This window comes from Cicer arietinum, chromosome 7 (genome assembly GCF_000331145.2).
Source record: "Cicer arietinum cultivar CDC Frontier isolate Library 1 chromosome 7, Cicar.CDCFrontier_v2.0, whole genome shotgun sequence".
NCBI classification, from domain to species: Eukaryota; Viridiplantae; Streptophyta; class Magnoliopsida; order Fabales; family Fabaceae; genus Cicer; species Cicer arietinum.
In genome coordinates this window covers 13,076,504-13,089,440 of record NC_021166.2, presented here as the reverse complement: position 1 = coordinate 13,089,440, position 12,937 = coordinate 13,076,504, and the positions used below count along the sequence as shown (strand labels likewise).

General features: G+C 30.6%; 3 protein-coding genes across 3 annotated transcripts; 1 reads left to right on the top strand and 2 right to left on the bottom strand.

Annotated features, from left to right (window-relative positions):
• Positions 1-387: 387 nt before the first annotated feature.
• LOC101513972 (karrikin insensitive 2 receptor CA-like) lies at positions 388-2,299 on the bottom strand. Its single transcript, XM_004509031.4, has 2 exons — positions 1,743-2,299; positions 388-1,176 (listed from the first exon to the last, which is right to left on the bottom strand). The coding sequence occupies exons 1-2, from the start codon at positions 2,108-2,110 to the stop codon at positions 732-734; spliced, it is 813 nt and encodes a 270-aa protein (XP_004509088.1). The 5' UTR covers positions 2,111-2,299; the 3' UTR covers positions 388-731.
• A 3,519-nt stretch (positions 2,300-5,818) lies between these two features.
• On the bottom strand, positions 5,819-7,505 carry LOC101513645 (uncharacterized). The gene has a single exon (XM_004509030.4). The coding sequence runs from the start codon at positions 7,222-7,224 to the stop codon at positions 6,184-6,186; it is 1,041 nt and encodes a 346-aa protein (XP_004509087.1). The 5' UTR covers positions 7,225-7,505; the 3' UTR covers positions 5,819-6,183.
• Positions 7,506-8,367: 862 nt separating this feature from the next.
• On the top strand, positions 8,368-11,449 carry LOC140918690 (uncharacterized). The gene is made up of 5 exons (XM_073363474.1): positions 8,368-8,455; positions 8,598-8,794; positions 8,967-8,979; positions 10,703-11,082; positions 11,213-11,449. Exons 1-5 carry the CDS (start codon positions 8,368-8,370, stop codon positions 11,447-11,449), a joined length of 915 nt encoding a protein of 304 aa, XP_073219575.1.
• Positions 11,450-12,937: the final 1,488 nt, after the last annotated feature.

The window sequence follows — 12,937 nt, the reverse complement described above, 5'->3', positions numbered from 1 at the left end:
GTTTGAGTCTAAACATGATTTTTATATTAAAATTAATTATTAAATTATTTTTACGTAAATATATATAAATATAAATTATTTTACATTCAATTTATTTTTAAATAAATTCAAATTTATTTTACTTTTTGTTACAAATTACTTTTACTTTTTCTTACAGCAGAACAAACACACACTTAATTGGATATCTCATAAAAAATATTTATACAGGTAAAAACAAGCTACTTATATAATTTAATTTACGTTTTGTCATTTCTTAAGATGTGGGTGATAAAAGTGCTAGGCACTACTATAGTATTGAGAGAATAAGTCTATAAAGCTTGTGTCCGTGATAAAAACATATGATAAGAATTCAATTAGGGGAAATATCTATATTGGGAGAAAAATGAATGGTGGAAAATATGAGCTTTACATAACTAAACCATTTGGAATCGTTTCACAAATTGATTTGGCAGGACCCAACAAACTATTTATTTATTTCACAGCCTCCATTCCCAACACTTGATGACCATAACTATTGAATGGCATCACCACCTACCAAAAATAAAAAACTACCATACAATACAATTAACAATAATACATAATAATTGATGGAAGCATGTGTTTGCCAACTCCATTTCCCTTGGTCATCTACGAAACGGACACAAATAAAAAAGTAACCCTCTTCCAAATTTTTATTAATTAAGAAAAGAAAAACTCAATAATACAATCACACCACCCACCACACATTAACATCAAGCCGCAATATCATGTCTAATATGTTTGAGTATCACCGGAATGACAACATCCGGTGAACTCAATTGCGGCAAATGACCCTCCGTCGACATAACCTCTACGACGGAAGGGCCACCTACGTGTTGGTGGATATATTCCGCAACCACGACAGGAACAGCCAAATCCTTCGTACTTTGTATTATGTGGCACGGAACGGTAACCAGACATAATATTTGTCTAATGTCACTTTGAAAAATTGTTCGTAATACACTTAGAGATATGTCTGGCCTCATATTGAACATAGTTCGGCTGAATTCTTGTACTGCAACTGATTCCATGTCTCCTCCAACAGCCATTGGAGCAAAGCCTGAACACCACGCTTTGTAATTCGCTGCCATAGCATCGAATAATTGATCCAATTCTTCTTGTTCAAATCCTCCAAAGTAATCCCTGTCGTTTAAATATCTAAATCCCCCACAAAACCCAATTACCAACTCAACTTCATTAATCAATTCAACATTTTTTTCTCATGTAATAATATATAAATAAAATAACAACTTAAAAATATTTTTTGGTCAATATAAATATATGAGAAAATGAGACATAAATAAAAAATGTACAAAATTTGTATAAAAAATATTGTTTATCATATTTAATCTATACAATTTCAATAATAAAATTTAAATATATTCTTTAAATATTCCTCAATGATTAATAAATTGAGATATTGAATATACCAAAATAAAAAACTGAGTTATTGAAAATATAAAAAGTCATATTAAACTAAGAGATATTTAAAATAAAATAAAATAAAAGACAATTTAGAGATATTATCGTTAAGTAATAGAGAAATTATATATATAACCATTAAATAAGACACTATCATATCAAAAAAGTATTCACCAAAATGTAATTTTGTGTAGAAAGTAGAAACAGAAGCACTGAATAAGAAAAGTCAAACTAACGATTATTGCACGATGATTAAGCTGTAATTAGGTTGAAATTATGAATGAATAATTTTAGTATAATACCTTGGGGAAGCAGATACGAGGATGATTTTGGAAAATAAATCAGGGCGAGAAACAGAAGCAACGGTTCCAATCATAGCAGAAACAGAGTGACCAAGAAAGATACAAGAATCAACTCGAAGTTCTTGTAAGATAGCAAGCAAATCGTATGCGTAGCCTTCTAAGGTTGAGTAACGGTCGAAATCGAAATAATCGGGATTAGTTGTACCAGCTCCCATGTTGTCGTACAGTATGACACGAAATTCGTCTAAGAGATGTGGTACGAGGTGTTTCCATACGGATTGGTCTGTGCCAAATCCGTGAGCTAGAACAATAAAGCGTGACCCTGTTCCTAAAACTTTCACGTTGTGTGCTTCTTCTACTATCCCCATTTTTTATTTTTGTTGGTTTGGATTAATTAATAATAATAACTAGTTTTCTTATGTGCTCTTAATTAATGGGACTTGGGAGGGTGGGTACCTTGTTTGTGATTGTGACTTTCAAAGTTTTACACCGCGTCGTCATTTTTTTGGAATTTAAAGCGAGTGAACGACGCCAAACGGGAGAACCTCCAAACCCATAAGTTTGGGAAATGATTCTCTATAAACAAATTTTCACTGCAAGTCATCCTAGCCATCCGATTTTCATCAATAATTTACAATACTTTCTATTTTGAGTAAACCCACTTGCCCATGAAATTGTAATTATCCTACGTCAAATTTCAGATTTCAAATTCACCAAATATTAAGTTATTTCATCAAATTTTCTAAGGTTAGTCTAAAGGCTCTATTAATTCTATAGTGCGAAAATAAATAATATGTTATATTAATAATTTTTTTCTATTTAATATATATTTCAGATAAATTAATAATTTTATTCTATTATATTAATAAGTCATACAAAATAAGAGAGAACTTTATTTGTTTTTACATATATATTAAACCATATTAATTTTAATTTTTTTTTATGAATTGTGTTGTGTTTGATTTTATTAATATAATTTATTTTTTAATTATTTTTTAATTATTTTTTATTTATTAAATTTAACAATTAATAATTTATTATTAAAAAAAAATAAAAGGCAATAGATAGTTGCATCTCCATATGCGAACTCCAATCGAAGAAAATAAAATATCCTTCAAGTGGTCGCATTCCTCCCTTGCGACTTCTTGAAGGTCACAAAAATATGACATTTTGATATATAAATTTTAATATAGAGTATAATGAAGAGTTTTCATGAAAAAATGATTCAAACGTAAAATATTGGTAAGAGGTTATTTTTTCAAAAGATAACTTTATTAATTAAAATAAATAAATAAATAATCTAATATCTTAAAGAAGTCGTCGTTGTAAATTTTGAGTTTTTTTAAAGAAAAATTGCACATACAACTTATAACTAAGTCAAAAAATGAATAATTTAGTATATAATTTTTATAAAGGAGTAGTTTGATAATTTTTTTAGACCCGGACATTTTTTATTTTACATTCTACGTTAAAAAAAAGAGAGTATGTTGAGACATTATTTGTATATATACATAAAATGTAACAAAATTTAAGAATAATATTAAAAAAAACAAAATTTCATGTTAGATAAAGATATTATTTAAATATAAATATTTATAGAGAGACATTCATTAGCCCACAAATTAGTTTTCTAAAGATGATTGTTTGACTAATATAAACCTTAATATGATATTATTTATTTTGTTAGACACGTGCATTATTTATTTTACATTCTCAATCTAAAAAAAAGAGTATGTGGAGACATTATTTAATTATTTGTATATATACATAAAATGTAATAAAATTTAAGAATAATATTAAAAAAAAAAGTATCATGTTAAATAAAAATATGATTTAAATATAGTTTATAAAGAAAGACATTCATTATCTTACAAATTAGTTTTGTAAAGATCATTGTTTGAGTAATATAAACTTTAATATGATATTAAAATCTATTAATTTAGTCTTGAAAGTTATCTTAGTCTTGCCTAAAAAAATAAAACTCAAAAAAATTTATGAAAAATAACACTGACAAAATTTATAAGATTGAGTTAGAATCGTATAAATAATGTGGCCATATATATCATATTATCTGAATACCAAATCTGAAATTTTGAGGTGTGAATGAATGTATTAAAAAAAAATTCAAATTCTTCTTTGAAAATAAATAAGGTTATAGCCTATCCGTCCAACTACCCACAATTTCTTGAAAAAAACTTAAGTTACACATTAAATAAGATAAAGTAATAAATGACTTTCAAATAGTATTAGTTCTTAACTTACAAATGAATTTTATAGTCATAAATGAATTTCAAATAGTATTATTTCTTAACTTACAAACCAACTTTATAATTAAATGCAATATAAATTAAAACAGATGAATATAGCTCTCTATAAAAGCAACATTCATTTGGAGGCTCGTAAAAAATGTAGCCAATAAAATCTTTTTAGGTGGTGTTATAATATTGGATTTTCAGATATTATGATGTTCTTTTAATTGTTAAACAAATATGAAATTTGATGTATGTGATCAATGTACTACAAAAAGTGTATAGAAGTCTCTAATCGAAACAGGTAACCTTATTGTCTTATTTTGTTTTTTATATAAATAAAGGTACTAAAGGTCCAGAAATAAAACTATAACGACATGTTTCCTTTTTTGTCTAGATTATATATTTTATTGGTTTCATGGACAGCCCGATCAGAAAAGGTTCTAAAGGCCCAAAAATAAAAAATAAAATATAACGACATGTTTCTTTTTATTGTTGGTTCCAAATTCTATATTTTATCTGGTTTCATGGACGGCCCGATCAGGAAAACCCATTTTCCAAGCTATAGCAAAAAGAAAAATTAATTTTATACCCCACAATTATATTCTTACCTTTGCAAAGTCTCTAAAATCTTATTTTACCGAAGACTTTTTTTTTTAAATATAATCTTTTAAATTCCGTTTATTTATTTTACTTCAAAAAAATTTTAATATGAAAATTTATTTATAGAATTTAATATACGTACTAAAAATATCTAAAAATTGATATTTCGTATATTGGAGATGCTACCATGTGAAGTAAAAAAATATAAACATAGTAATTGATTGTATCTCCGAGATTTAAATGGTCGTAGCTTGTTGATATAATAAGCAAAAAATAATTGATAATTAAAAATTATATTAGTATTTTGAAATTTTTGAAATTGAAATTTCAGTTTGTAATTTTTAAATTTCTAGAATGTATTTTATGTTTTAGAATTATACTTCAAATACAATAGAAGTTTCACTTTTTCTCACCTCTAAATACGTATTTTTAGAAATTTTGTAAAAATTGTGATATTGATTTTTATTTATTTATTATGAATACAAATACAATGGGTAATATGAGTAGCATTTGGGTAAGAGTATATTGTGTAGGGGTATAGGATTAATTAATCTATCACAAATCATTTGGTCGTATATTTATCACCAAAGGTACCCACGATGTGAGTCAAAATATTAAAGAAGTTTAATCAAAGTCCAAATTAAATCCATAAGGTTAACAAAATTTCTCCTTCCTAACTAATTATTTTTATAAATAAAAAAAAAAAAGCTTTGGCGCCATATCTGTTCACTGTTATTTACCTAAAACATGCTCCATCTTTTACAAAAACATTTGCCACCACCTATCCGTTTTACTTTATTATTTCGAAACTTTTATTTTTAAAAATTTGACATCCATCCTTTCCTTCCTCCATGAGTTCATTACTATTTGAGTTTTTGGTTTTATCTTTCGGTCTCTTCCCTCGCGTGACTTTGAACAGTACCTCATTCCTATTCCACATTCTCCACTCAACCAACTATAATAAAGCATCCAAGTTCACATTTCAATCATGACAACCATAAGCACTACTCATTTTCACCACTTATATTCCAGCTTATCATTTTTAAAGTCCATCATTGCCACAAAGTATCACTCGCATAATATCTTAACCAATTCAATTATTATTGACTAACACCTTAATTAGTCCCAAAACATTTAAAGGAAATGAAGAAAATAAACAAATTTGATTACAACCTACGTCATTCTCACGAGAAAGTAAAGAGATTTTGATTGCTGAGCCTGCACCACAATATTTTTTAACTAAAAATTCAAATTAAAGAAAAACAAAGGCAACTGCCCAAAAGGCAATCTAATCTAAAAAATTATCTAAATTAAACTACAACTCTACAAGCATGCTACACTCATATGAATTGCATCTAGTCACACTATTTCAACGTTCACATTGTTACTTTGTATTGTGAATTAGTTTTACAAACTTCTAATAATACAAATTGAAGGATTAAAATTAAACGATTTAGACTGTAAGGTGAATATAGAAAATTTAATTTGCCCGATTGAGATGACATAAATGGTAAATCTAGGTCCACTAACATGTCCTTTGCAGCTAATTGCATCGTGAAACTGATCATAAAATATCCAATTTAATGGTTTCATGAAGGGTTGGATAACAAAGCCTCTTCATCAAGATGGTTTGCATGTAAATCTTTAAGCCATTCAAAAGTTCTACGACGTGACATAACCTTCTTCCCCTGCTTTTGCCTCTGCTTTTGTTTCTTCCACTCGATCATTTTTTCTTTCACCGCATGCTTCGTACTTTCTGTCTTGTAACAACCACTTTTGGTACCACCTTTGATCATTCCCATGTCCAATTTTACCGTTTCAATAGAACAATCACAACCACTCAACAAACCACCTCGTTTTCCAACCAAGTGTTTCAAAACATAATTACTACTCGTCTCATTCTTCTTACTCATTTTCTCACTTTTCGTACTATTACTACTACTGCTACTACTATTGCGAGTGACACAGTTTTTACGAACCTTAAGATCTTGTAATTCTATTTCTGGTGTAGGGACCACACCTAAACGGAAACTTTCCCACAATGATGATTTTCTACTTTGAGTTGATTTTCTAGGACAAGATAGTTTTAATTGAGGTTTTGGACTTGGATGTGTGTGAAATTGGTTTCTAACTTTGGATTTTGAAATTGAAACTATTGGTGTTGTTGTTGTTGTAGTAGTAGTTGTGATGGTTGAACTAGTGCTACTTGATGATGTTGACGAGTTTTGACTTGTACTACTATTGCTTCGAAACTCATTGAAAGTTTTGTTGGGACTTGAATTGCATTGATTGAAATTCAATTGCTTACCATGATGATCATCACATGTGGTTAATAAACCAGCTTTGGAGCTAAAAGAGAGACGTGATGATGGAATAATTTGACCTTGGAAGAAAACTTCATCAGCTACACACATTTCTTGTTCTGTTGAAAAGAGACCAACCCATGAACGGAAATTGAACTCTTCTTGTGTTTCATTGACTTGAGAGTGATCTTTTTTACTTTGTAATTGGTTTTCATGTTGGGTTAGAGATAGTGGGAGATCACAAAGCGACAATGCTTCTTCATCTTCTTCATAATCATCTTCTTCTGATTCGGGTTTGTTCCGTTTTTCTTGGACACTTGTCGCCATGTAACAAAGGAACAGTGTTGGTTTGGAAGAGAAAATATTTAAGAGTAAGGTCTATGAGAGAGTGAAGGAATTTGGGTGTGAATGAAAGAGTGACATAAACATGAACATTTGGAATTGGAGTATAAAAAGAAGTAAAGTAGGGTGGTGACCAGCGTTAAAGTAAGAAATGTATAAGATGGGACATAGTAGTGATCATGGATCATTGGTTAGTACTAGTAGTATAGGATACCGAACAAAATGTTGTCTTTTTTGTTTTTGTTGTGTGAGAGTGAAAAAAAAAGTAAAGGGTGCTTTTTGGGCCTGCTACTACAGACACACTACCTCTAATGTCCCCTTTTGATGCTATTCTTATGATGAGCAAAAGATAAAGATGTTTTTTCTTCTGGAATCTTGATGGATGAAATTGCATGTGGCCTTGTCAAGTTGGAATCCTCAAGTTGGAGACTCAGTTTTGGTATTTCAAATTGGAAAAACTACTTTTACTGACTAGTCTTTCTAAAATATCACACGTCATTTTATTTTATAAATAACCATTCAGGTAAAAAATGTGTTTTTTATCAAAGAGTAATTTAGAAGTATTTTTAAGATATGTAATTTTGGAGCTGAAAAAAAAGTTCTCCCTTAAAATTTGAATTTAGTACTCAATATTATTCTTAGGTTTGATCAAACTTTATTTTTCGTGGCATTTATAGTTTATCAATTTTTTGGATAATAAAATCACACTGATTCTTTGTTAGTTCGCTTGAATTAATTAATTTTCTCAATATTGTTAATAATTATAAATCATACATTTCTATAACGCTCTTACATACTCCTCTATGAATAAATTAAATGGTACATGTAGAGACATCAAGACAAACTACCCATTTGAGTTTATTACTTAACATGAACCTTTAAGTTTGACTATATATTTTTTTTTTAATTGATTTTAGAGGTGTTGTTCAGAGTGAAAACACATAGACACATCAGTCTTTTCTGCTTCCGTTTCAAAAATTATAATCACTCTTTAACTCTGTTTCTCTTTCAAACATTACAATAACTCTTCGACTCTTCTTTTAATTTTTTTTCATCTTTATCTCACAATATTTATTTATTATTAATCAATCGTTAATATTTAGCTTTAGAATTAAGCTCAATTTAATAATGAATTTCAACCCGGGTCAATATTTAGCTTTAGAATTAACCTCATGGGAAGTCGTTAGTCGGGTGTCGTTGGCTTTACACAGTGAAGGTTGATCCTGATGGTAAGATTGATCGACTTAAGGCTCGTTTGGTAGCCAAGGGATATACTCAGATTTTTGGGTTGGATTACAGTGACACATTCTCACATGTTGCCAAAATGACATCTGTCAGACTATTTTTCTCCATTGTAGCAATTCAACATTGGCATCTCCATCAACTTGACATTAAAAATGCTTTTTTGCACGGTGATCTTGAAGAAGAAGTTTATATGGAACAACCACTAGAGTTTGTTGCTCAGGAGGAGTCTTCCACCATAGTTTGTCGGCTACACAGGTCCCTTTATGGTCTTAAACAAACTCCTAGAACTTGGTTTGATAGATTCAGCTCGGTATGTACAAGAGTTTGGCATGATCCGTAGTGAAGCCGATCACTCTGTATTTTATTATCACTCAGCCAAAGGGTGCATCTATCTTATTGTTTACGTGGATGACATTGTTATAACTAGTAGTGATCAGCAAGGAATACTCCAGTTAAAACAATATCTTTCAAATAAATTTCAGACTAAAGACATTGGTAAACTCCGTTATTTTTTGGATATTGAAGTAGCCCAATCCAATGATGACCTTGTAATTTCACAAAGAAAATATGCTATGGATATTCTTGAATAAACAGGCCTATTAAATGCTAAGTCAATTGATACTTCTATGGATCCAAATGTCAAACTCCTACCAAATCATGGGGAGCCTCTATCAGATTCAGGAAGATATAGGAGATTGGTTGGAAAATTAAACTATCTCACAGTCACTCGTCCTGACATTTCCTTTGTTGTCAGTGTAATAAGTCAGTTCTTAAATTCTCATTGCCAAGAACATATGGATGTTGTAATTCAGATTCTTAAATACATCAAAAGTGCACCTGGAAAAGGTCTCATTTATGAAGATAAATGACATACTCAGATAATTGGCTACTCAGATGTCGATTGGGCAGGCTCACCCATAGATAAACGATCAACTTCCGGGTATTGTGTACTCATCGGAGGGAATTTAATATCTTGAAAGAGTAAGAAACAAAATGTTGTTGCAAGATCCAGCGATGAGGCAGAATACAGGGCCATGGCACTAGTAACATGTGAATTCATCTGGTTGAAACAGTTACTGAAAGAACTACAATTTGAAGAGGCCAGCACAACGACACTAATATGTGATAATCAAGTTGCATTGCACATTGCCTCGAATCCTGTTTTTCATGAGAGGACCAAGCATATTGAGATTGATTGTTATTTTGTTAGAGAAAAGATCGAATCAGGTGACATCATCACTAGCTTTGTCAATTCCAATGATCAGTTAGCATATGTTTTTACAAAGTCATTGCGAGGTCCTAGAATTAGTTATATATGTAACAAGCTAGGTGCATTTGATTTATATGCTCCAGTTTGAGAGGGAGTGTTAAAATATTATATTAAAATGTAAATAATTAAATTAGATGGGCTTTAAATATTCTGGTCCGTTAGTATTACTGTAAATTAAGGTTGTTTAAAACCCTTTGTCTATATAAAGAAATTTCGTTGAAACACATGAATTATTCAATATGTCTATCATTTAATAATGGATTTCAACCTCAGAGTAATTCTAATTTTTTTTAAAATTCCTTTTGACCTTCATTATGGATAAGTTCCGAACTATGTCTTTATAATCTGCACGTTATGTGGTTATTCAATGAATCTAGACTCCTTTTCCACATCTATACTACATTGTTTCCTCTTAACAAATTTTGCAAACATTTCTGACCAAGTTTCGTTGTATTTGGACTTATGCTTATAGTTTGGGATGCATTAATGAGCTTCAAGATTGGGCTCATATGACCCATACCAGAAAATTGGCTATTGTATCCCCCCATTTAAACTTATACTCCCCCAACTTAAAATTTTTGTTGTAAAATACCCAAAATAACCCTAAAAAAAACAGTAAAAGTCAAAATAAGAAAAAATTGAAACACTTTACCCCCACATTGAAAAATCCTGAAAAGTAAGTTTTCAGAAAAAAAAAAAGTTTTTACCGGAAATTTCAAGAGGATTGAAATTTCCGGTAGTTCAAAATACATACCGGAAATTTCAAAAACAAAATTTCCGGGAGGCAAACCGGAAATTTGAAAAATCCGGTAGTTGTAAATTCCCGGAATTTTCGTTTTTGAAATTTCCGGTATGTATTTTGAACTACCGGAAATTTCAATCCTCTTGAAATTTCCGGTACACTGTGTAATTTTTTTTTTTTAATTTTTGTTTATTGAATTTTGTTAGTGAGGACCAAAGGAGGAAAATCTGACGGTGGTGATTATTCGCGAGTTCGGCCTCCTACACAATCAAATAGGAGAGCTGCTGTTGAAAAAAGGAGAAAGAGAAATGAGGAAAGGCAGGCGCCTCAGGACGAGCAGCCCCAGGATGAGCAGCCACAGCAAAATCTTATGTTTGATGCAGAACAGGATGAGCAGCCCCATGATGAGCAGCCTCAGCACGATCATGAGTTTTATGATGAATATGACCAGCAGCAGCAACATTTTGATGATGAACATGGTCAGCAGCACCAGCCTGATGAACCCATGTTTCCTGGAGGTCCTTATGATCTTTCTGTCCTTACAGATTATGAGCATCATATTGCAATTAATGTGTGGAATGGACAGGTTAGTAAATAATTTATTTTATTACATATTATAATATATTTGTAGTATAGGTTATTTTATTACACATTATAATTTATTTGTAGTATAAGATTATAATATATTTTTAATTGTGTTATTTTTAATTAAACAGGAAAGACGTGCCTTGAAAGTTGTTTCCAATGGCAAAAAGCAAGACAAATTCATTGATATTAGATATCATTTACCTGCTCAAATAGATCATTGGATTAATATATATGGATTATGTCCTCTGAGAAGATGTAGTTTGCATATGATTGATGGTAATATGATATCTGCTTTTGCTGAGAGATGGCACGCAGAGACTAGTTCATTTCACCTGCCATTCGGCTGCACTTGTTGTGCTATATGACTATCTTAGAGACAGTACATTGCCTGCAACCAAACAGATTGGAAGATATTTGTCTTTATTTCAGGTACTATTATATTTATTATATTTATTATACTTATCATTATTTTTTTAATTATTTCATCACCTTAATAATTTTACTACATTTCAATTATTTACAGACTTGGATTTATGAACATTTCCCTGATATTTGTAAACGGGATATGGATGAGCATATTTCCTCGATGCCACGGATGTTTCGTGCTCACGCAAAACAAACATCTGGGAATGTGGCATATTACAGGGCAAAGTTAGATGCTTTGAGGGATACGGATATTATCTGGGCACCAGATTACGATTAGAACGCTGTGACACGATTTCAGTCTGTCTCATTATTTACAGGATACATTCGTTGGTGTTTCACGATGGTTCCGTATTTACCTGAGAGGTGTATACGACAGTTTGGGTATACTCAACACATTCCTCCTACACCACCGATGCTTGTTGCACGTGATGTCGACGTTGAATGGAGTATGTACCGGAATTCTGTACGATCACTTCGAGCTAGATTGCATCCAGCTGCATATCCACATGAGTGTGTTGAGGGATACATCCAGTGGTATTATAGGATATCTCATCCTCGGATGATCCCTTATGTTGCTGCATATGCTGGTCCTAGTTATGATGCTGATGCTGGTCCTAGTCATGATGCTGATGCTGGTCCTAGTCATGATGCTGGTCCCGATACTAGTTGTACACGGTGTCACGCAGTTGGTGGTCTTATACAGCAGAGTTTAGATTTGCATATGGGTGGTCCTGAAGATGAGATGCGTGTCTTATTGGAGAGAGCTTTATATATTTCTAGAGGAGGAGATTATCAGTAGTATCATAGTTGTATTATTCAGACTTATTTTATTATTCGTGGGTTATTTGTTATTCAGACTTATTGTATTAGCGACTTATTCAGACTTATTTATTAGCGATTTATATATTTATTAGATGATTGACACTGAGTTATTATTAGCGACGTATTCAGACTTATTTATTATTAGCGATTTATTATTCAGAGTTATTAGCGATTTATTATTCAGAGTTATTATTATTATTCAGCGATTTATTATTAGCATTATTCAGAGTTATTAGCGATTTATTATTATTCAGAGTTATTATTAGCGACGTATTCAGACTTATTTATTATTAGCGATTTATTATTCAGAGTTATTAGCGATTTATTATTCAGAGTTATTATTATTATTCAGCGATTTATTCAACGATTTATTATTCAGCGATTTATTATTAGCGATTTATTATTCAGAGTTATTATTATTATTCAGAGTTATTAGCGATTTATTATTCAGAGTTATTATTATTCAGAGCTATTATTATTCAGAGTTATTATTATTCAGAGCTATTATTATTCAGAGTTATTATTATTCAGAGTTATTAGCGATTTATTATTATTCAGAGTTATGATTATTCAGAGTTATTATTATTAGCGAATGTGTCATTATT

Bases quoted from the DNA above. Each gene is read 5' to 3' on its own strand.
- LOC101513972 (XM_004509031.4), bottom strand. From the start codon at position 2,110: ATGGGGATAGTAGAAGAAGCACACAACGTGAAAGTTTTAGGAACAGGG. The intron at 1,177-1,742 runs GTATTATACTAA...TGGGGGATTTAG, and splicing joins CTCGTATCTGCTTCCCCAAG to ATATTTAAACGACAGGGATT.
- LOC101513645 (XM_004509030.4), bottom strand. From the start codon at position 7,224: ATGGCGACAAGTGTCCAAGAAAAACGGAACAAACCCGAATCAGAAGAA.
- LOC140918690 (XM_073363474.1), top strand. From the start codon at position 8,368: ATGAATTTCAACCCGGGTCAATATTTAGCTTTAGAATTAACCTCATGG. The intron at 8,456-8,597 runs GTTGATCCTGAT...TCTCCATTGTAG, and splicing joins GTTGGCTTTACACAGTGAAG to CAATTCAACATTGGCATCTC. The intron at 11,083-11,212 runs GTTAGTAAATAA...TTAATTAAACAG, and splicing joins TTAATGTGTGGAATGGACAG to GAAAGACGTGCCTTGAAAGT.